Source organism: Trichomycterus rosablanca, chromosome 13 (genome assembly GCF_030014385.1).
Source record: "Trichomycterus rosablanca isolate fTriRos1 chromosome 13, fTriRos1.hap1, whole genome shotgun sequence".
NCBI classification, from domain to species: Eukaryota; Metazoa; Chordata; class Actinopteri; order Siluriformes; family Trichomycteridae; genus Trichomycterus; species Trichomycterus rosablanca.
The window spans coordinates 5,520,855-5,545,242 of NC_086000.1; the positions used below are offsets into that span (position 1 = coordinate 5,520,855).

Below are 24,388 nucleotides of genomic sequence, written 5' to 3' on the forward strand. Positions count from 1 at the left end.
GTCATCTTCTTCATCAGCGGTCACAGGACGCTGCCCATGGGACGCTGTTGGATGGATATTTTTGGTTGGTGGACTATTCTCAGTCCAGCAGTGACAGTGAGGTGTTTAAAAACTCCAGCAGCGCTGCTGTGTCTTATTCACTCATACCAGCACAACACACACTAACACACCACCACCATGTCAGTGTCACTGCAGTGCTGAGAACGACCCACCACCCAAATAATTCCTACTCTGTGGTGGTCCTGGGAGAGTCCTGACCATTGAAAAACAGGGTGAAAGCAGGCTAAAAAAGTATGTAGAGAAACAAATGGACTACAGTCAGTAATTGTAGAACTACAAAGTGCTTCTGTATGGTAAGTGGAGCTGATAAAATAGACAGTGAGTGTAGAAACAAGGAGGTGGTTTTAATGTTATGCCTGATTGGTGTATATCTAATTATTATAAATATTCTGCTCTCTAATAATGTTCCGCCACCTTAACCCGCAACACACGCTCCGGCGTGGTGATGTAGCATCGCTCCCTACTCCCTACACAGTTTAAAGTTCACTTAATTTGAACATTTTCGTCACCTTTGGATTGGAATCTCACTTAAAATGGTGGAATACCAATACGTAGTGCACTTCACAGGAACAACTGGGGTGAATGGAACGCTCCTACAGAATTGGCGCTAATGGTTGGAAGACTTTGGCTTTCTGAACCAATCAGACTTTCTGATTTAAATTTTTTGTAAGAAATGCTGTTATTTGCATTTATTCAGTTTGCGTCACACAGATGATTGTCAATGAAACGCTTGATCGGCTTTCTAAGGAGTTCGTGTTTTACTTCACAACCGGGAAAAGTTTGGAGGTTTTTAATTATAAGCACATTAACAAAATACCGGATTCTATTCCTAATGGGACACACGGTTATGAATTTAATAGCATCTGGAAGAACATAAGCTAAGGTAAGCAGTGGTTATGATTTTTTTTGGCCGCTGTGCCGTGATTTATCGCGCGCTATTTCTACGCTATATTTCCAATATACAGTATGTTTTGTGTATATTATATTGACTCGTGACTTGACTCGGACTCTAGCCTAAAGACTCATGACTCGACTCTGACTCGCATTTTGTGACTTGTGAACATCTCTGGTTTACACTGGCTTGTCGATCACATAGATAACACAAAATAGTGTATTTGCCAGCACCATGTATGCATGTGGTTGTTTTATGTGCTTTGTATTGTTAACAATATTGTCAATAACATCTATCATTACGTTTATGAATTAAAAATACACTAGTTTGACACACCTTGATTAGGGTAGGGGTGTTTCAGTCAATAGAGAAGTTCCAGTTTTTTTAAATTGGAATTGACGCTTCACTTTTTCCACATTTTGTATTCACAGCCTTTGCTCAATACTTTACAGCAATTACAGCCTCAAGTCTTTTTGAGCATGATGCTACAAGCTTGGCACACCTATTTTTGGCCAGTTTCTCCCGTTCTTCTTTGCAGAACCTCTCAAGCTCCATCAGGTTGGATGGGGAGTGTCTGTGCACAGCCATTTTTAGATCTTTCCAGAGATGTTCAACCAGGTTCAAGTCTGGGCTCTGGGTGGTTCCAAACTACTTAAATTTATGAATGATGGTGGCCACTGTGCTCATTGGGACCTTCAGTGACCTTCAGATCTGTGTCTCGATACAATCCTGTCGGAGGACAGTTTCTCAGACTTTATGGCTTGGTTTGTGCTTTGACATGCACTGTCTAGTATGGGACCTTATATAAACAGGGATGTGCCTTTCCAAATCATGTCCAATCAACTGGATTTACCACAGATGGACTCCAATCAAGTTGTAGAAACACCTTAAGAAGAAGAAGGCTGTGAATACTTATGTATGTACATGTTATATTTTTGGCGGTAACATAACGAAATATGGAAGAAGTGAAGTGCTGTGAATACTTTCTGGATGCACCGTAGTAATCATGTCCAGTTCTAAATCGACAACTGCACTACCCCCAGCCTGACCAAAGAGATTCTTCAAAGTGGTGTACTTTTAATTTGTTAATGTAATGACATAAACAAATGCAAAAGAAAAATGGTGCATTAAACTTTTAAGCTCTTTTAAGTTGATTTACAATGATAATGCAGTAATTGTGGTTTGTAGTTGGGTTGGATGCTGTTGTATCATGTCTGATAATTTACACAATAAAATGGAATGAATTTTTGTAGTGTCATTTACTGTACACAGCAGTGCAATAACACTTGCTTGTACGTCCTACATTTGCACATTAACGTTATTATACATTTGTCGGAACGGTCGACCTGCTCTTACTGTAAAATAGGAGCTTAAATTCAGGCTTAGTAAGGATCCACTTATAACAAAATGGGTTTGTGTGGTATATAAAATTCAGAGAGCTCAAGTCAAGTCTATTTTATTTATATAGAGCTTTTTACAATAGACATTGTCTAAAAGCAACTTTACAGAATCCTGGACCAACGGACAAAAAAAACCCTGTTGAGCAAGCCGAGGGCGACGGTGGTAAGAAAAAAACTCCTTTAAAATTACAGGAAGATGCCGCTCAGGTGGCGCAGCGGTAAAGTACGCTAGCACACCATAGTTGGGGTTTCGAATACATCGTATCGAATCTCAGCTCTGCCTTTCAACTGGGCTGGGCGGCTGCATGAACAATGATTGGCTGTTGTTCATAGGGTTAGGGGTAAAGATGGATCATAGATCCTCATAACCGGTGCAACTGTGGCCCCTGCTGGCTGATTGATGGCGCCTGCACAGGGCTAAGGGTCGAATCAGTATAGAGGACGCAATCGGGGTGATTGGACACGACTTGATTAGGGAAGAAAATTGGGGGGAAAAGCTGAAAATTCGAGAAACCTTGAGAGGAACCAGACTCAGCAGGGATCCCCATCCTCCTTGGGTGGCCTGGAGGATACTTTAAATAAGTACCTACACAAATCATACAAACACAAAATTACTTTGAACTGAAAGTCCTTCATTGTTCAGTCCAGTCTGGGATAAAGTCCGTTGTAAGTTCTGGACATTTTCGTTGCAAGCACGCCAGGTTTCCATCCCATCTAGTAGGAGCAGCATTGTTGGCACTGCAGTCTCTAAAGTAGCTCTATGTAATAAGTATGCTGAGGTTTACTCGCACCTTGTTTTATGTAATATGTTTGTATGACTCGAGTAGCTCAGCTTAGGCTTGTTTAAATGAAAAATTAATTTAGCTGTTCAGTACACAGTTAAGCCGGAACACGCCTTTAACCTTCTCCATGTTTTATTACATTACGGACTCATTCTAGAATAGATTAAGTGAGCTAAGGTGCATTTTGTTGTCACTGATCATCCTTCAGATGTCACTGATCATCCAATTCCTACAACTGAATTGGAGTCCACCTGTGGTAAATTCACTCGATTGGACATGATTGAGGATTGCCAACACCTGCCTATATAAGGTCCCACACTTGACGACAGTGCATATCAGAGCAAACTTCAAGCCATGGGGTCAAAGGAATTATCTGCAGACCTTAGAAACAGGATCATCATTCATAAATGGAAGAAGTTTGGAAGCACCAAATGTGTGGTAAAGGACAACAATATAAATATATTATATTATAATATAATATATTATAAATATACAGAATAAATTTGCCATTTTTACACCAAACACAGAATTTAGCCTCCAAGAAAAACAACAAATTGCCCAAGACTTAAAAGACGACTGCAGTCACAGCAGGATACGTTACAATCGGCCCTTTGAGGGCCACCATAATGCAGATGTGGCCCTCGGTGAAAATGAGTTTGACACCCCTGGTGTAGAGGTTTGAATGCTTTCACGATACATTATAACATTAGATAGAATTTAAAACACTTTCATATTTTAAAGTCACCTGATTAAATTTTGTCAGTTTGTTGCTGATATTCGCTGATATTTTCATAGCGATGAACTGTGTGATATGACGTGGTAAAAGTGACCCGGACAGTACGAACAACATTTACTCGGCTTGTTGTACTAAAACACTGAGGGATGAATTTGGGCAGCACAGAGCGCTTATAACCAGTAATAACGGAGAGTAGTGTCGTACTTTTAGTACATTAAGCCACGTTACACTTTATTTATTACACAGCTTTTTGCGGAATCAGAACCCCGACCTGCATAAACACCATACGTGAAGTTAATACGGCTAAACACAGACACATGTGGAGCTTTTAGACTGGATTCGATGGTTATTTTACACTAATGTTTGTTCATGTTGTGGAACTTTAGTGATGTTTTATCACTCAAGTCGAGCGTTGAGCAAAAACGTCTTCTTATCACCAATAGCTGAGCACTGCTTTTTGCATAAGAACGAACATCTGTAACAACTGCACAAACACTTCCAGGTGATCTACACGCCCCGCCATCATGATACTACTCTTTACTTTTGTTGTGTAACGCCCACCGTTGATGACGCAGCTTGGTTCCCAAAAACTGGTGGAAACGTGGGTCGGTTCTCTAGAAAACACCAAGGTTCCAAGAAATCTGGTTTCAAGGTTCCAAGAAATCTGAAAAGAACCGGTTCAAGAACCAGTGTTCTTCTGGTGGAAAAGCAAACAAATCCAGATACAGATCCGCTCTTAGTGATGATCACCTCTCCGCCATCTTTTGTTCAAGCCCTACACAGGGATCAAAGCACAGGGTCAGCCTGGAGCTGAGAGTGTAAAGAGCCAAACAAGGGTTTCTTGGTAAAGCTGGGAATTCGAACCCCCAACTTTCTGGTCGATAGCCCAGAAGTTAGGATCGTGAACCCCTGTCCTAAGGTTAAAAGTGTTATATGATCTGAGGTTTCTGAAATCTGAGATTTCTCCCTGATAATGGTGGTAAAGGGTAGTTATTTTAGTTAGTGGGATTGTTTTAGCTTTAAATCATTCTGGATTCCGTTGAACTGCCAATCACTGGATGTTAACAATTTGTCCCTCTACTATTCTTTGGACATGTTGAACTATACCAGCATAAAAATCCCAGGAACTTATTTTTACACCATCAGAGTTAGTTTGTTTGTTTATTAGGATTTTAACGTCATATTTTACACTTTGTTTACATTCATGACAGGAACGGTAGTTATTACACAAGATTCATCAGTTCACTAGATCATATCAAACACAGTCATGGACAATTTAGTGTCTCTAGTTCACCTTGCTTGCACATCTTTGGACTGTGGGAGGAAACCCACGCGGGCACGGGGAGAACATGCAAACTCCACACAGAAAAGACCCGGACTGCCCCACCTGGGGATCAAACCCAGGACCTTCTTGCTGTGAGGTGACAGTGCTACCCACTTAGCCACTGTGCCGCCCCAATAACGGATAGATGGATGGATACTTTATTAATCCCAAAGTAAATTAAGGCCTCAGTAGCAAGTTACATTAATCAAAAGGTAAAAGTAATAGTACACACTACAGAGACTCACATTATACAAACAAGTATCTGTATAAGCACAGCAAAACTCAGACAACACACTACAACAGGACCTGAGGGTACATGTGGAGGTGTTAGTTCGGTTTACATCGTAAGGCTGGTATAGATTGTGAGTAAAAGCTGTAAAATATCAATTATAAAGTAAATTATAAAGTGAACCACGGTTCAAATCTAAGTAAATGTGCAGATCAATGTACAAAAGGTGCGGATGTGCCTGACATGGATGGATGAATGGATGGATGAGTAGCAGAGTAGCAGAAAGAACAAGACCCAGACACAAACTATATATAGATTGTACTGACCTTTTATTTGAATAACAATTGAACAAAACTGATATTTATGGTACAATCTATTAACAATAGATTAACAATATGAATTTACTTAACAAAAAATATATATATTCAAGGGGCTCTGGGCTTAGGTGGTGCTAAAGCAAAGACAAGAATATAACACAATGAATCTTCCCTGCTCTGCACACCAACATTTCTAACCCCCTAACAAACAAAAGGCAAAACAAAATCTAACTACACTAGAATTACCTGTCTTAACAAAAATACATGGGGTGGCACACACTTCTTACCTAATGTATCTACACAGATGGCTTCCTACGTGTGGCAATATGTATGACCGTGCCCTTATTTACCTGCCCAGGCCCCGAAATACAGTCACATATATATTTATTATTTATTATAATTAATAATAAAAATTATTTTTTTAATGAAAAAAAAAAAGATTGTTCAATACATTCATCAGAGGATTATTTCTAATAAACACATTTATAAAATGTTTCATCCAGTATATCAACTCCAGACCAGCATTATATTTATTCCAAATTACCTTGATATTTAGAAACAATCCAGTGAAAAAAACAAATTCAGAATTTCTCCTAAATGCACAATTGAGAGGGAAGGGTTTATTCCCTGGTCCTCCATGTACAAAACATGTGTTTGTTTTTTAATCTCATCACTCACATGTTTATTAAAGGACTGGTTTAGAAGTTTAGTGAACTTCTGTATAAAATTTGATTTAATATTAGATTGAATGTTATATAAACCTTTAGAAGCACAAGGTTTAAGTTTTTCATTTATTTCAGTTTGAAGTGATTCTGTTTTACTGGCTCTAATATCTTCGAATTCTTTATAAGTGTGAGCAGTGTTTGGTAGATCTATTGATATATTATCTTGGAAATTTTTCTTTGAATATTGGATCTTGGAACTTGGGGGTAATGTAAATTTTAAATGAGGTTTAAATGATGCTTTCACCTCGTTAAATACCTGATTGTTTGATTCAGATTTGTTTAAATTGGTTTCGATGGATCCTGTGCACCCAAAATAATCTGTGAAACCGATGTGCAGTTCAATATTATACAGTGAATGTAAAATGAGTGACAGAATCTCTAAGAGGTACCTGCAGGGTACAGGATGTTTTTCTCTCCCCATACAAGGAGACTTTGTGGTGTAAATATAAATTTGTTTGTAATCTTTAATTTCTTTAGTTTGTGCTAATTGTAGAATAACAGCAAAGATTTTTTCTTCACTGTGGATCTTTGGTCCTGATTCATAGTTCTCTTGATAAAATGGACCCATTATCTCAAGAGTTCCATCATTCTTTACAAGAAATAAAACCCCAAATTGATTGTTTTTATTTTCAATTTTTACTAGCCTGTAAAAAATTTTCATCAAATTCTCAAACTTAATCTTAATATTGTTGTTACTTTTTATATTAGGGCTCATTAGGGGCTCATTTCTGATTCGATTTAGAATGAACTGAGTAGAATTTTGGCGATTGGACAGACTCGGGTATTTTAAACTCTGTGTGTCAGGACAATAATAAGAAGTCAATTTTGATCCTTTTGTTGATTTCCACTTTTCTATATTAACCTTGGTAAAAGGTGGAAATCCTGATTTTTTTAATCGAATATAGAGTACATTGTCTTTCTGATATGGACTAGTAAGGTCATTCAATATATTTTGAACATCCTCAGATAAGCTGCAGTTTAGATCCTTAAGAAATTCAGCAGTATTTGTTATTTTGGACAGACTGTTATAATCAGGACAATCAGAATCAGTTATATAGAATTTCCATTCTGTTTCCGTTATACATTCCCACCATGTTTTACACTGATTAAAAAATTCTGAATTACTACAGTTTAAATCATTATGAATTACTGACACAGGGATTGTATTTATGATAAAGTTATAAATCTGATTGTTATGATTCGGAGTGATCAGAGATATTTTACATGTTTCACTGTCATACACAGCTGAGCTTGGAAGTGCAAAATAATACATTGAATGATTGACATTTTTTCCCTTTTTAACTGTTTTCGGTTCAAAATTTATTTGTAAATATTCAAAAAATGAATCTTTTTGATTTTCTAGGATTTGAAATATATTACTACAATTTATCTCACTGGGTTGATCAGGATCATCCAGAATGTCTTTGTTGTTTCTGTGCTGGGAGTCTTCATTACTGTTTGGTTTTATGTTCTCTTCTTCTGAATGTCTGACAGGCTGCATGACTGTGTCTACAGATCTGTAACACAAACACAACTTACAATAATCAATAAAATCCTGAAAAACTTTACTTATAACCAGTTTAATAACCAGTTTTACATGTTTTCCCAAAAGGACTTTAAGCTCATCTATGTGTTCCCATTGTTGTTGTTTTTTAGTTTGGAGAATCTGTGATGATTAAATATAATTTTAACTGACATCTGCAGGCTAAAAATACCACACGGTAACAGAAAATGAGAATTCATAGCTGCACTGAAATTCTTTTCAGTGAAAGCATTTCTAATGCGTGAAAATTCCTCTTATTGAGTATCTCTAGTGTTATTTTAAAAGAGACATCAGAAGGTTTATTGGTAATTGTTAACAAGCCAACATTATTTATTCCATAGATGTTTGTTACAGACTTTTTTTTGTCATTTCTACTGATTTGGATGTACAAATTATATCCCAAAGACAATAATGCCACAAAACTCTGAGCAATAATTAACTCTCTGTAATCGCCATTGGACGTCACCTACAATGTTTAAATCCCAAACTATTAAAACTGTGTCTCAAAAAGCATGTACTAACCTAATTAATATTAATCTAAATGAAACTCATAGAAACAATAATAAAGTCAGATTAAAGTTAGCACTACTAAACATTAAACGAAATGATCACAGATCATTGACAAGTCCTGAAGAGTATCAGGGTTTAAATGAAGCAGCTCCTCCTGCATACAGTTTTAAACATAAGCCACGTCTCAATGGTCGTGGAGGAGGAGTAGCCACAATTTATGAGAAAGGTATGGGCCTTTCGAGATTTCACACTTTAAATTAGTACATTAAGTGTCTATATGTGACTAATATTTTTTTAGATTTGCTTTTGTAAATACAAATAAAAATTTTATACTTCTGTAACTTTCCAAGTCTGGGGTGTGATTCACTGTTTAGCCATAAAAATGATACTTTACACACTTAATTTGTACTTACCCCTGTCCTCCTGTTGGTGGAAGGGCTGAACCGTCGCTTGTGGAGTCCTAAGATCCGGAGAGAGAAACAACATGTATTTTCATAATCATTTTATTATTAATATTATTACTACTTACTTTCTAAACATTCAATTCCAGTACAGACAGACAAAACTCTCACTGTGTAACAGCGATTTTTATGGTAAAATGCAGGAAAATGATTAAATATCAGTATGTTGGTCTGAATTTGATAATTTTCCATGTGAATAGCAGGTTACCTTTCAGAATAGAATAGAATAGAATATTTTTGTCACTCCTGAATTGTGGCTCTGTGCATGCTCAGTCTCCAGCCAATGCCCATTTTGTGATTGTTTAAGCTGAGGGCATTTAAGGAGACTGGTGGAACAGTCAAGCGGAGACTATTTTGCCTTGTACTCTGTCATGCTGGTTTAGATTTTGATTTGGTTTGACTGTCGGTTTGATTCTAGCTTCTGTTTGTTTGGCTTGATTTTGATGTGACTCTGTTCTGTCTGTCTGAATTCATTTGATTAGACTCTGTCCTGTTATTACACTCAAAATAATCCGATTTACTATAGCCTGGCTTTTAAAACATAATATTTCTGTCATGTTTCAAAACAGGCTGGCACGTAGGGTAGAGTTTGATAGGGAGCTGTTAGAAAACATAATATTAGTCTGCTTCTCCACCTTTGACTGCCTCACCTCCTGCTGCTCCATCGTCACCACCTCACTTCCTGAACCACCGTCGGCTGCTCCACCTTCGCCTGCATCACCTTCTGCACCACCGTCGGGTGCTCCACCTTCGCCTGCATCACCTTCTGCACCACCGTCGGCTGCCCCACCTTCACCTGCCTTGACTTCTCCACCACCCTTCACTGCTCCATTTTTAACTGCTTTACTTTCTGTACCACCCTCAGCTGCTCCACATATACCTACCTCGACTTCTCTGCCACCCTTGGCTGCTCTATTTTTAATTGCTTCATTTTCTGTACCACCCTCAGCTGCTTCACCTTCACCTACCTCGACTTCTCTGCCACCCTTGGCTGCTCCATTTTTAACTGCTCTACTTTCTGCACCACCCTCAGCTGCTCCACCTGCCCCTGCTCCACCTTCCCCTGCACCATCTTCTATTCCACGATTGTCAAACATGGTACAGCAGCTAAAAGCAGGAACCAAGGCACCCAGGAGAAACCTAGACAAACTGAAAGCAAGTTTTGTCAATCATAAGTGTTCAATTCTACATCTGTAATAATTATAAAGCAATTTTAAAGTCAATCCGAATATTAACATTCAATTGTCCATATACAGTAAGTTTACCCTGTTAAAAGCCCTAATTTTCACTCTTTATGCTCCCTAGACATGCCAAAACCTGGATGGAAAACAAGGTACAGAGCTCTACACACTAAAACTCTGCTTTTTCTGTTCTTTGCTCAAGATTTCCTTTTTAATGTTTGTTTGATTCTCCACAATAGCTTGAAATTTACCCAGGGTCAGAAGTGTATGTCCTAAAAAAACATGAGGTGGTTAGCCAGTAATACAAACCATGGCACGGGTGCTCCTGCTTGGAGTGTTCAACATTGAAAATTAGGCTTTTACTAATTCTGGACTAATTACATGAATGCAGTATTGTGTTAGGCTAAAACCTGTTGCTAAAATTGTAACATTGGTAAATTCATTTTTCCAGAGAGTTCTGGATGTCAAAAAATGTACTCCATTAACTACAGTAAATCTTCTTGTGACCAAATTCACCACTAGAACTTTTGTAACTGTACCATGCTTTCATGGGTATAAATATGACAGTTTTCGTCACTGCTACAACACTGTGGAATATTTATCCTCCTTTTAATGGCAGATGCAGTAGACACTCTTTGGAAATCACAATTAAAAACAGTTTTATTGCTATGCACATTGACATCTTTGGTGTTTAAAAGCAGCACTATATAAATAAAGACTTAACTTGAATATATGAAATAGATTTCACGCTTTAAATTAGTACATGAAGTGTCTATATGTGACTAATATTTTTTTAGATATGCTTTTGTAAATACAAATATTTTTTTTATCCTACTGTAGCTTTCTTAGTAAGTCTGTGATTCACTGTTAAGCCATAAAAACTGATACTATATACACTTTATACTCATATAACTATCAGTATGTTGGTCTGAATTATATTTAATGTTTGCTTTCTTACCTTTTGTGAAGGTGAGGCCAGACCGACGGTGTGCATACACTGCCAATATTACAGAAGTACTATGTTTTTTACCTATATCTCAGGTTAGAAGTTAGGCAAGTTTGTACAAGATTATATACTGTATGGGTGTGTCAGTTCTTGCACCTGCTGAGCAGGAATGCTGACATAATGAAAGCAGAAATCGCGACCACGCCTGTTACTCAGGTAACAAAACATAAAGTAACAAAAGTGCAAGTACAGACAAGAACAACCGTGGCCATATTTACAAGAAATGTCAAAGTGAAAGATTCTTCGTCTCATATGAAGCACCTTTAATGTTTACCCAAATATACAGAAATATCAGCATTTCAGAACTCCCTCATCCAACCTCAAGAAACACACTGATGTTAGTTAAGAATGATTAACAAAGTAAAGCCGCAGCACCATAGTTTTTTATTTTTAATAATTAGCATTAAGATTAAATGTATTCAATCATTTGCTAAATAATTTAACAGAATGGAGGAGGACAATCTGTACTTGGCCTTTGCTGACCTCATGGCCAGGGTAAGAACTGAATAAAAGTCTCGTCCCCATGTCGGATTCCAATCAGTCTGTGCAAACTGAAATTAGCAGTGTGTGCATGTGGCTGCTTCTACTTCTGAACCACCTTTATGGAACACACACCAGCTTTCAGTCAGAAAAGCCCCTGTACAACAAATGAAACTCACCCTACTATCCCTGCTAACCCACACACACACAAAGACCATGTTGATCTTGTTCCACCAAAATAAATGTGTGTTTTGATGTAGAGCTGTCACGCTAAGGATGAAGACGGTAGTGGTGTAGAGGTAAAAACAAATGTCAAACACAAACACAAAAGTCACAGCCAATTTTGAATCTTCAGTTCACCTAACTTGCAGGTCTTTGTACTGTGGGAGGAAACCCGAGCTCCCACAAACCCACACAGATAAAGACCCAGAACAACCCAGACCACTCCACCTGGGAATCAAACCCAGGACCTTCTTGTTATGAGATGACAGTGCTACCCAATGAGCCACTGTGACACCCTACACTAACACTAACCAATTACAAGCGTCCTAGCTCACTGACTTGTGAGATAGATAAAAACTGTTTCCTTTGTTTCTGCTCCATATAATTTATAAATTGTTGTGCTATTGGATGGATTGTAATGGGGATTGATTAATTGATTGATCGATTGATTGCAGAAGAAGGAACTTGAAAAGCAATGACTCTTGTATCAGCAGGAGTCGCTGAGATGGTTCTCCAGAAGCTCAGTACCAGTACTTCCATCTAAGCTTGGTGAAAAAATGTTTATTTATTAGTTTTTGTTTCTTTGGCCCCATCATGTTTATCCAAAAACTCGGTAACATTAATTATGGTGTACGTTTTAAATTAGTTTTATGTGATAGTGACAATCAAAGGCCAGCTTTAATTTTATTTCTAAAATACCTCACGAATCGTTTTAAAAATGATAATGGGCTGCAGTTTGGACATCCCTGAATTAGGTGCAGTGAGACTCATTCTGACAGCCACTCTTGAACTTGACATCGCCCTCCTGAGTGGGGAAAACATGGCTGTACAGCAGGTAAGGCTTTAGTAATATGATATAATTAAAGCTTAATTATCTTGTTTTTCTGTTTGAGATTAGTGTACGTTATTAGATTTATCTGATATGGTGTAGTAACTTTCAGTATTATGGAAGTGCCACACTGTACAGGTGTGTGGGTGTGTGTAGACAGTTCTTTCACCTGCTCACAATGAGCAGGTACCAAAAAATGTTTGATACATTTTAATTTCCACCCAACTTGATGGAATCAGAAATAGTGACTACGCCTGTTACTCAGGTGACAAAATATGGTAGTGACAGATAAGAACACCCATGGCCATATTTACAAGAAATGTCGGAGTGAAAGTGAAAAAATCTTTTAATCATATGAAGCGCATTATTCACAAGAAAAGTTTTCATATGTCAGAGTGAAAAATTCTTCATATCATATGAGGCGCCTCTTATGTTCACCCAAAGATACAGAAATATCAGCATCTCAGAACTCCACCATCCAACCTCAAGAAACACACTGATGTTAGTTAAGAATGATTAACAAAGTACATTCGAATTACAGATATTTAACATTCCACTAAATTTTGTTGTAATTAAAGAATGTATGACCCAAATCAGAAAAAGTTGGGACAGTATAGAAAAAAATAAATAAAAAAGACACAGTGTATCTTACATTTACACAAACTCTTATTCCATTGCAGATGTGAACTCTTAAAATTTCATGTTTGTCTGGTCAACTTCATTTAAACTTTTAACACCAAGCTAACACCAAGGTTCTAAGAAACCGGAACAGAACCGGTTCAAGAACCAGGGTTCTTTTGGTGGAAAAGCGCTATTAGATAACAACATTAAATAAATAAATGTAGTAATAAAAAGTGGTAATATGTACTATTAAATAATAAAATAATGAATGTTTCGTTTATGAATGAGTCATGTCTCATGTTCTGTGCTGGTTATATGTAGATCATGTTAGACAAGTTCACGTGGAGATTTTACTTTTATTTTGGAAGTAGGTGTGTTTAAAGCGCCATGTTTACTGTTTCTGTAGTGCCATGGCGGCAGTAGAGGACTCACATGGGGAAGAGAAGTCTTCAGCATCATGTATCGTGTCTGGAGAAGATTTTGCACCATCAAAACTGGGAACAAAACAGTAGTGAGCACGTTTCCCAACCTGGTTTCTATCGGTAAAAATAAGGTGTGACGCTGAAGTGATCTGAGCTGGTTTGCAGGACAGAAACGGGCTCTTGTGTTAATCTGTGCTTGTTCAGAAAGATCACTTCTAATAACTCTTAATGACATTCATCATTAATATTAGGAAGTTTTTTAAACGCAACATTAGGTAAATAAAGTGTAACAGTCTGCGTTCTTGGTATTAATCCAAATCACATCATATCATCAAGATTTTCTCACTGTCCCCCCCAAGCAACGCAGTCCAGAACCTGGGCTGTATAATCATGCATTATTAACAGAACTGTCATTTTTATTATTTTGGTACCAACTAACAACTGAATTCTCTCAAAACATGATTTTATTTATAATTGAATCAGGTCATTTGTTTCTGTAATGAAACTGTAAGGAAATGTACTGTAGGTGAGAGATCACATTCAAAACACAGCTGGATTCAAGAATGGATCTTTTTTAAACAACTCCTTTAAATGATTCAAGTAAATCATTTAAAGAACTACATCGATTTAAAAATGTAAAAATATTTTATTATGCGGTTTATCCTGAGCCTAAACAAAACTATATGTAATATAGGGTGACCATATTTTGTTTTAAATAGTTGACAAATGAGTCAATAACCATCCAGCTGTGTTACTGAACTGTAATACATGTACAGCTGCTCTTTAACAAGGGCCTTTATGGTCAGATAATCTTATTCCTTCACATTCAGTGTTAAGCCCTAAACAATAATAACAACAAATTTAAAAACAGTTGTCACCTATAAATAAAAATCCCTTATTTTTTAGTTTCTTTGATGTATTGTACAATCGTATCAGCCGACCTATTAGGAGTGTTTTTGACTTTAATTTGATTCACTTCAATTACTTGCTCCCATCAGTAGAAACCCAGCAGTAAAATGTGTCTTATGGTGCTTGCTGAGCAATTTCCACAGAATGCAGGGCCATCACGGTGTTGACAAGAGCCTCTGTGTTAGTACGTGCATGTGAAAATCAGACTTATTTTAACAAAACAGATGCACTCCTAAAAAGACCTAAAAACAAACCAATGCAAAAACATACACACAGAATATCGAGTGCAGACTAGAAAAGCCGAATCCCGGACATTTTTGGTGATTTAAAAATCTCGACCGGACACATTTTTTAGGTCTCAAAAAGAGGACATGTCTGGGAAAAAGAGGACGTATGGTCACCCTATATTTGTAACTCAGGCATTAGTTGAGCTTTTATCACACAGGCTACGGTGGCCACTGTCGCCTCACAGCAGTCCTGGGTTCGATCCCGAGGTGGGACGGTCTGGGTCCACGGGTCCTTTCTGTGTGAAGTTTGCATGTTCTCCCCGTATCTGTGTGGGTTTTCTTCTGGGCGCTCCGGTTTCCTCCCTCAAATACATGCAAGTCAGGTGAATTGGAGATTTGGCCATGACAGTGTTTGACATTACACTTGTGAACTGATGAGTCTTGTGTAAACAGTAATTACCTTCCCTGTCATTAATGTCATCAAGGGGCAAGCCCAAAGTGTAAAGCGTGACATTATAAATCCTAATAAACAAAACTTTAAAACATTATAAACTGTTTTATTTAATGATAGAATTTGCGCTGTGATATTTATTTTCAAGTTGTATGTATATAATCAATACAGAAGGCAAGGCATGCAATGTGGTTTTGAGATTTTGTTTGATTTATTACTCTACCCCATTTGCATCCATTTATTTGTAAAGTATGAATTTTAAAGATAAAGTGGCTTGAACCCATTTAGACCAATATTTCATGTCCTCTATGTGTACATACCTCCAGATTATGTTAATATTATGTTAACAATGAGTTCTTTGTGTTTTTTATGATTCACACTGTGTAGCTCCACTGTTTTATAAATTTAAACTCTTTTCTTTCTTTATTTCTGAGTTTTGCTGAAAACTGTATGCTCTGCCTCTCTGACTTATGTTGATTGTATTTTAGCTGGGATGATGCTTACAGCAGAGAGCTTCACACTTATAAAGACATTGGCGATGTTGGAGAAATATGGTAATATCATTTTAATAAATTGTATTAAATTTGTTTTACTTACAATATTTGGTTTGTGTTCATAGATATTCCAAGCTTTAAAGATAGAAATGGTTGCAGAACATTAAGTAGTGATAATGACTATACCTGACTTCTCCAACTTCTCTGTAGTAAGGACATTGTTTTTTTAGTGTGGGAAAAGCCCATTTCACTGGCACTTTAGATTTATTTGTTCTGAAAAAGAAAAATGCAAAGTTGAAAGGTAAAGCCATGCAATCAAGTAGTAATACGTAATCCTGATGTAGATAACTGGCACTTCAGCATGCTTTTCATATTTTCTGTTTTCAGGTTTGGAGAGGCGAGTATGAACCGAGTGATCAGGTGGATGGAAAAAGTGAATATACCTGAAGATGCTGCTATTTTGGATATTGGTACAGGAAATGCAGCTTTTCTTGTAGAACTGGTAAGTCTTATGATTTCAGCACACTGTTTTTCATGAATAGTTTTTTTTTTTTTTATTTCCTTTTGGGCGGCACGGTGGCTCAGTGGGTAGCACTGTTGGCTCAGGGGCCCTGGGTTCGATCCCCAGGTGGGGCGGTCCGGGTCCTTTCTGTGTGGGGTTTTTATGTTTTCCCCGTTTCTGTGTGGGTTTCCTCCGGGAGCTCTGGTTTCCTCCCACAGTCCAAAGACATGCAAGTGAGGTGAACTGGATATACTAAATTACCCATGACTGCGTTTGACATTAAACTTGTGAACTCACGAATGTTGTGTAACGAGTAACTACTGTTTCTGTCATGAATGTAACCAATGTGTGTAAAACATGACGTTAAAATCCTAATAAATAATAATAATAATTTCCTTTCTGTGCTGAAAGCAAATAAAATTAGTATTTTTTTTCTTTAAATTTGTAATTCTTTTTTTCTTTAAGGCAAAAGAGGGATTTAAGAATCTAACTGGGATTGATTATTCCAGTGCCTCAGTAGAACTTGCATTAAATGTTCTGGAAGATGAAGGCTTAATAAATATCAAGGTTCAGGTAAGAAGTTTATAATTATTTAAGTATCATACAGTAAAGTTTTAGTACATTCTCTGTGGTTCAACTGTCTGAATGTAACAAACCTAAGAATACATGTTTTTAAAATGTGATCTATCAGAAGGAATTCTTTGTTAAAAATGTTAAGAAATTGTGCCTTGCATGTTATATTTGGAAGTCATTTTCGTTCTTGCTAACATTGATGATGTTCAAAAAATTGATGACATGCAAATACACCGATCAGGCATAACATTATGACCACCTTCCTAATATTGTGTTGATCCCCCTTTTGCTGCCAAAACAGCCCTGCAACTGTGCACTGTGTATTCCGAGACCATTCTATCAGAACCAGCGTTAAACTTCATCAGCAAGTTGTGCTACAGTAGCACGGCAAGCCTTTGCCTTTCCCCACGTGCATCAATGAGCCTTGGCCGCCCATGACCCTGTCGCCGGTTTACCACTGTTCCTTCCTTGGACCACTTTTGATAGATACTGACCACTGCAGACCGGGAACACCCCACAAGAGCTGCAGTTTTGGAGATACTCTGACCCAGTTGTCTAGCCATCACAATTTGGCCCTTGTCAAACTCACTCAAATCCTTACACTCGCCCATTTTTCCTGCTTCTAACATCAACTTTGAGGATAAAATGTTCACTTGCTGCCTAATATATCCCACCCACTAACAGGTGCCGTGATGAAGAGATAATCAGTGTTATTCACTTCACCTGTCAGTGGTCATAATGTTATGCCTTGTCATGTATACCTTAATATAAATAAATATGTTTTTAGACACTAAATTACTTGAACTCTCCTGTTCACTCCTGGTGACTTAGTGCACATTTTCTCTGTTGCAGCACTGACACAGTTTATAAAACAAGTGTTTGTTTTATTCTGAATGAACAGGAGCAGGACTTTCTGAACCCCAGCACAGAGTTAAAAGAGTTTGACTTGTGTATAGACAAGGGCACCTTTGATGCCATTAGTTTAAACCCTGATGGCAGAGACATGGTGAAGCTGCAGTACGTGACTTCACTGAGAGCTGTACTGAAACCGCACGGCCACTTTGTCATCACTTCCTGCAACTGGACCAAAGAGCAGCTGCTGCAGATCTTCAGCCCAGGTAAAGCAGCTAAATCCACTACTGTAAACTAATAAGCACCAGGTCACAAATGACTAAAAAAAGATTTCTGGAATTGCTATGGGTATGATAACCATTTAAACTAATTTATATCAAAATATGACTGATCATACCAGATCATTAAAACCATACATGCAAGAATAAAACACACATTCTGACATGTACTTAAGTATATACACCGATCAACCATAACATTAAAACCACCTCCTTGTTTCTACACTCACTGTCCATTTTATCAGCTCCACTTACCATATAGGAGCACTTTGTAGTTCTACAATTACTGACTGTAGTCCATCTGTTTCTCTGCATGCTTTGTTAGTCCTTTTTCATGCTGTTCTTCAATGGTCAGGACTCTCCCAGGACCACTACAGATCATTCTCAGCACTGCAGTGACACTGACATGATGGTGGTGGTGTGTTAGTGTGTGTTGTGCTGGTATGAGTGGATAAGACACAGCAGCGCTGATGAAGTTTTTTAAACAGCTCACTGTCCCTGCTGGACTGAGAAAGGTCCACCAACCTAAAATATCCAGCCAACAGCGTCCCGTAGACAGCGTCCTGTGACCACTGATGAAGATTTCAAAGATGACCAACTCAAACAGCAGCAATAGATGAGCGATCGACTTTACATCTACAAGGTGGTCTAACTCGGTAGGAGTGTCTAATAGAGTGGACAGTGAGTGGACACAGTATTTAAAAACTCCAGCAGCGCTGCTGTGTCTGATCCACTCATACCAGCACAACACACACTAACACACCACCACCATGTCAGTGTCACTGCAGTGCTGAGAATGATCCACCACTCAGGTCCTGTGGGGGTCCTGACCATTGAAGAACAGCATGAAAGCAGGCTAAAAAGTATGTAGAGAAACAGATAGACTACAGTCTGTAATTGTAGAACTACAAAGTGCTTCTATATGGTAAGTGGAGCTGATAAAATGTTTAATGTTATGGCTGATCGGTGTATGTATATTATCCTGCAGGTTTTGAGTTGCTGCAAGAGCTGCCTACTCCACATTTCCAGTTTGGTGGGATGACTGGTAACAGCGTCACAGCTTTGGTATTCAGACGACTCAGCTGACCTCTGTTTTTATATGATTTTAAGAAGCTCAAATGCAGCCATTAAATGAATTCATTTGTAATGTACCAATTGTTCTCTTCATACTTAAAATAGTAAAAATGCAATTCAGTCCTGTGGACCTGTATTAACGACGTTTTCAGTTTTGTCTCCGTTTTTACTATTTACAAATTAATGTCAGAAGCCTGAAATACTCCTGATGTAAGCAACATAATAATAAAGTGTGCTTTATGGACATAGTCCTGCTTTTTGTATTGGAAAGCTAAAATGCAGCCTTATTTTATTGATAAAAACACTCAGCTGTCTTATGTATTAATAATGGCATTACAGATGTTTTAAATTGAAAGGTAATCATGCTTCATCAATGCTATTGAAATGTCAGGCAACACTTTCAGATAAAGTTATAATAAAGTCAGAATCTTATAAGCCATGATCTTGACCAACTGCTTTTGGTCACGTATGTTCTGTAACTACTTTATCCTGACCACCTGAAAACTTTGTTGATGCCTCACGAAGGCTTGGCATTCAGTTCAGGGTATATTCCTTTGCATCCATACTCACTCATTCAGTTACTCACACACCTAAGGGCACTGTAAAATGCCTAGTATCCACCTGGACTAGCACTAGCTGATGATTGAATTGAAGTCCTCAGGACCTGTGGTGCAAATATGCAGCTATGAGTATTAAATGTGTAATACCACAAGAGGGCAGTATTGATCTTAATTCAGTAATATTTTATAGAATAAATTAACATTCATTCATAGTCTGTTTACCACCGTTTAATCCTGGTCAGGGTGGCGGTGGGTCTGATTCATTGGGTTGCTAGTCCATCACAGGTCAGAAACACCAATTAACCTGACTATGTTTCTGGACATGCACCCAGAGGAAACTCCACACATAAAGGACCCTGGCCAGAATCAAACCTCAGCCCTACTGTGCCACTTTCATAAATGTATTAATTCTAATTAACCACTTTATCCTGGCTGTGTGTCCGGCACCATCAAGAAACACTGTGCAAGGAAGCTATACATGATGGACCAGTCCATTGCAAAGCATCACACACTCACATTCACTTATTCCCACTCACTGGGGTGGCACAATATCCGACTATATTTATTTATTTAATTCAGATTTTAACATCATGTTTTACACACTTTGGTTACATTCATGACAGGACAGGTAGTTACTGGTTACACAAGATTCTGTAATGTCAAACACTGTCACAGACTATTTTGTATCTCCAACTCACCTCACTTGCATGTCTTTGGACTGTGGGAGGAAACCGGAGCTCCTGGAGGAAACGCACACAGACATGTGGAGAACATGAAAACTCCACACAGAAAGAACCTTAATCGCTTCACCTGGGAACCCAGGACCTTCTTGCTGTGAGGTGACAGTGCTACCCACTGAGCCACCGTGCCACCCCAATACCAGACTTTAGTCTTGTCTAGTTTTGTAATATTTAATCAAATGCATGTCTAACCAAATAAATCTTTCATACCTGCCAATTCAATTTGTGCCAAAGTGTAAATGGTTAGATTAAAGAGGCCATTTATAAATTAGATGATTGCTTGATATTAAATAGTAAGTGTTTCTGAAAGGCCAATCACATTCTCCCTCTATATGGACAGGCTTTGTTATCGGACACAGAGGGCAGCTGGGAAGCCAGGTTCCTGGGTAACTACGTTCGATCCTTGCTTCCATTTAATGTATGTAAATGATTTTGTGGGCAATGATGAACACATGGCACTGTGCTTGGCTTTATGCACTTTTTTGGCTAAATTGACAAATTTACTAGTTTGTTTAATTAGCAGAAAGTCACCACTTGGTCAAGCAGTTGATCTAGATGGTGAATGTAGTTAATCACAATTCACAAAGGTAGTCGGGGCAGTGATGAGCTGTTTTAAGTCTTTTTTAGACTCCTATATGTACATCGGCAGAAATATCATCTCTTATAACTTTTCATTATCATGATTGCAGCAGGAAGGTTCAGTTAGCTTTTTTCCATTAATAGGTGATGGACGTATTTCAAAACACATCCTGTCTGATAATTAGATTAGACTTCTATCAGGCTCTGATTTTCTAAAAGGTGTAGTTGCAGCAATCATGCAAACAGTCCTTATTACTTTTTAAGAAAAAGAAGAGTTCCTATGGGGCTTTTTATTGAAATTGTAGAAATCTGAATTATGCAGTAATGAGCCAGTATACTGTATGTGTTCAAGAGATACTGCAGAATCACAGAACAAGAACAGATCATTTTTATTTCTGTTCGAGGTACACTCAGGTGGTGCAGTGGTAAATTGGCTTCTAAATTGGCAGACATGATTGGCTATGTCTGAGGGTGGGGAATGGTTGATGAACTGGTGTCCTGTCCTGGGTATTGTATTGCATTGCACCCAGTGATCCCAAGGAAGCCGGACACAGCGCATACTGACCAGGATAAAAAGGCTGAGGTAAACATATTAATGTATACAGTCAAGCTGGAAAGTCTGCACATCCCATTCACTCTTTCCACGTTTTATTACAGTACAGACTCAGATTGAGTTCATTTTTTTGTCACAAAATTCTACACAAAATAGCCACAATGACAAAGTTAAAGCAGGTTTTTAGACATTTGTGTCTAAATGTAAAATATCATATGTACACAAGTGTGCACACCCTTTGATATGACACCCAAAAATGAGCTGAGGTGCATTTTCTTGTCGCTGATACTGCTTGAGATGTTTTTACAATTGAATTGGAGTCTACCTGTGGTAAATTCAATTGATTGGACATGATTATTGATTGCCAACACCTGCCTGTATAAGGTCCCACAGTTGACAGTGCATATCAGAGCAAACTCCAAGCCATGGGGTCAAAGGAATTATCTGCAGAACTCAGAAACAGGATTGTGTCAGGGCATAGATCTGGAGAAGGGTACAGAAAAATTGCTGCAGCTTTACACGTCCCAAGGAGCACAGTGGCCACCATCATTCGTAAATGGAAGAAGTTTGGAACCACCAAAAATCTTCCTAGACCTGGCAGCCTGGCCAAACTGAGTGATCGGGGAAGACGGATCTTGGCCAGGGAGGTGAGCAGGAATCTGAGGAAGACAAAGGATGATTTCAACCCATAACCCAATGTCCACTTTTCCGTGCAGTGGGGAATCCATAATAGAACAGACAGCCAGTGGGTTGATTATCAGACTAATTTTAAGATGCCTTGAGCTGGACTTGGGTCCCATTCAGGGTTCGTTTCCAGCATTGTGCTTTTTGTATCTGGGTATGCTCTGGGCCCACCACAACCTTGATCAGAATTAAGTGTTTAACTTGCACAAGCTGCATATAACATAGTTTCAGGCAAACTAATAACTTTCTTTTTCCAAGTGCCTTTAAAAGATATTCACAAAACAGCTTTATAGACATCTGGATTCTTACCTCTAATGAGCAAGCGTGGGTGTACATTATATAGTAAGTGAGAAAGAAATCTCAAATGAAATTAAAAAGACCCCAAGGGGGTTCTAAAAGAAAGGAGAGTTATAATTAAAACTGAAGGCAGAATAAAAAAAAACACTAAGATTTTATGGTAAAAGATCCCAGAACTGCATTATCTTTCACCTTATTCAGGACATTTATCCTGACTGAGACCGCCTGTAGACTAGCACATGCCCCTACTGTCAAATGTGAAGCCTTTAAGCTCTTCTTTTCACCAGCCTGCAGCAGACTCCCACACAGAGTCGCAACATACACAGTGAAACACACTGTACTCGAGTATTCCTCTGCCAACACTTGTGATGGCATCTTGACCAGACAATAGGAATCACTGTTGCAGCAGCAGTGAGGTGATACACTAACCAGCTTTCCCATACTCAGACATGTCCCAACTTTTTTGGAATGTGTTGCAGGCCTGAAATGCAGGAATGGATGTTTATTAATAATTGAAATGAAGTTGAGCAGATAAAACATGAAATATCTCAGGTTCATCCTGTCTGCAATGAAATAAAAGTCAAAGTAAATGTAAGAAACTCTGTGTTTTTTTTTATTATTTGCATTTTCCATCCTGTCCCAACTTTTTCTGATTTGGGGTTGTATATGTGTTTCATTTTCATATTTTGCCACAATTTATCCGGAATCACTGGACGTAATGCAGTAACATACCCCGGAGAGGACGCCACTATATCAATGGGGCCTTAGCACCCCCCAAGACATAGCGCGTCATCTCTGACTAGCTGATTTAACTGCTGAGGATTCAAATCCTGGATCCCAATGGTAGTTTGCTAGTGTCCCCTGAGCGCCCAACAATGTTAATGTTTTACACTGCACACATTTAAAACAGAGAATCTTGACATTTCTCTTATGTTTTTATTCTACTGGTGTAGTTTTCAAGCTGCAGTTTTTTCACAGCATCACTGATAAGACCAAGCATCTGAAAGACTGCTACCATAGCAACGGAGAATAAGCAATAAAAGAGTGGCTCTGGGCAAAATGGGAAGAATTCCTTCACATTTGTAAGGTTATTATACTGTCCCCTGCCAGCAGGTAAATGAAATAACAAGAAAGCACCTAAAATGTCTAAATTTGCCTTTCTGTCCAGGAGCATAATAACACTGAATGGGGAAAACTGAACTATTTCATGTACCAACCTATTGTATTTTTGTCCAACACATGTGAAGTCCATGTTTGTAACATCCCTACTTGTCATGCTCAGTTTGGCCTGGCAGGTAGAGGAGAAGCAGTTGGATGGAAAGTTGGACTTTTTGGAGCTACACTTCAAAGCATTCCCTTCACCTCATCAAACATTAGTTACTACCCCTGGGAGCAATGCTTTAAAAGCATACCTGGGACAGACCTTCGTCTTCTGATTTTCTGACACACTCTCAGCCTCTTACTCTGGTACCCTTACTGGCTGTTTCAGGCTTTTGTGTCTGGGATCTCTGTTGGTGAATGGTAGCGTTTTGGTTATATATATATATATATATAAATATTTTAGAAAATTAACAAATCACAGATCCTTCTTTTTACACGATACATTTTTTAGATGTTACACTATTACTTGTAACATGTTTAGTTTAATAATTAGAAATCATTCAATATATGTCAAAAATATGCATTACAGGCACCAGACAGGGAGCTAAATTAGGTACAAATACTGTCTATGATTCTGATGATTCTGTCTAAAAATATTCTGTTTGTTGTGTAGCTGGACTTCAAGTATGTGAGGTGTGCACCATACTGCTCAACAGATAGCTGAGGACGCAGAGCTAGCTAATGCATTTCTGTCCATTATGAGGTGTCATGTAC

General features: G+C 38.2%; 2 protein-coding genes across 4 annotated transcripts; one reads left to right on the forward strand and one right to left on the reverse strand.

Annotated features, from left to right (window-relative positions):
- Positions 1 to 5,848: 5,848 nt before the first annotated feature.
- Positions 5,849 to 11,190, reverse strand: LOC134325649 (golgin subfamily A member 6-like protein 2). The gene is made up of 5 exons (XM_063007897.1): positions 11,119 to 11,190; positions 9,630 to 10,128; positions 8,932 to 8,978; positions 7,690 to 7,982; positions 5,849 to 5,874 (listed from the first exon to the last, which is right to left on the reverse strand). Exons 2-5 carry the CDS (start codon positions 10,074 to 10,076, stop codon positions 5,849 to 5,851), a joined length of 813 nt encoding a protein of 270 aa, XP_062863967.1. The 5' UTR covers positions 10,077 to 10,128; positions 11,119 to 11,190.
- Positions 11,191 to 13,730: 2,540 nt separating this feature from the next.
- On the forward strand, positions 13,731 to 19,515 carry eef1akmt2 (EEF1A lysine methyltransferase 2). 3 transcript variants are annotated; one of them, XM_063007463.1, is made up of 6 exons: positions 13,731 to 13,826; positions 15,816 to 15,881; positions 16,209 to 16,323; positions 16,789 to 16,896; positions 17,798 to 18,014; positions 19,015 to 19,515. In XM_063007463.1, exons 3-6 carry the CDS (start codon positions 16,225 to 16,227, stop codon positions 19,110 to 19,112), a joined length of 522 nt encoding a protein of 173 aa, XP_062863533.1. In that variant the 5' UTR covers positions 13,731 to 13,826; positions 15,816 to 15,881; positions 16,209 to 16,224; the 3' UTR covers positions 19,113 to 19,515. The 3 variants fall into 3 exon arrangements, with proteins under 3 accessions (XP_062863533.1, XP_062863532.1, XP_062863531.1); XM_063007462.1 differs by having other exon boundaries at positions 13,740 to 13,871; XM_063007461.1 differs by lacking the exons at positions 13,731 to 13,826; positions 15,816 to 15,881 and having other exon boundaries at positions 15,922 to 16,323.
- The last annotated feature ends 4,873 nt before the right edge of the window (positions 19,516 to 24,388 follow it).

Excerpts from the sequence above, each read along its gene's own strand:
- eef1akmt2 (XM_063007461.1), top strand. The coding sequence starts at position 16,183 with ATGCTTTTCATATTTTCTGTTTTCAGGTTTGGAGAGGCGAGTATGAAC. Across the intron at positions 16,324-16,788 it reads CAGCTTTTCTTGTAGAACTG|GCAAAAGAGGGATTTAAGAA; the intron begins GTAAGTCTTATG and ends TTTTTCTTTAAG. Across the intron at positions 18,015-19,014 it reads GCTGCAGATCTTCAGCCCAG|GTTTTGAGTTGCTGCAAGAG; the intron begins GTAAAGCAGCTA and ends ATTATCCTGCAG.
- LOC134325649 (XM_063007897.1), bottom strand. The coding sequence starts at position 10,076 with ATGTTTGACAATCGTGGAATAGAAGATGGTGCAGGGGAAGGTGGAGCA. Across the intron at positions 8,979-9,629 it reads TGACGATGGAGCAGCAGGAG|GACTCCACAAGCGACGGTTC; the intron begins GTGAGGCAGTCA and ends TCCGGATCTTAG. Across the intron at positions 5,875-7,689 it reads TGTGTATGACAGTGAAACAT|CACCACCTAAGCCCAGAGCC; the intron begins GTAAAATATCTC and ends TCTTTGCTTTAG.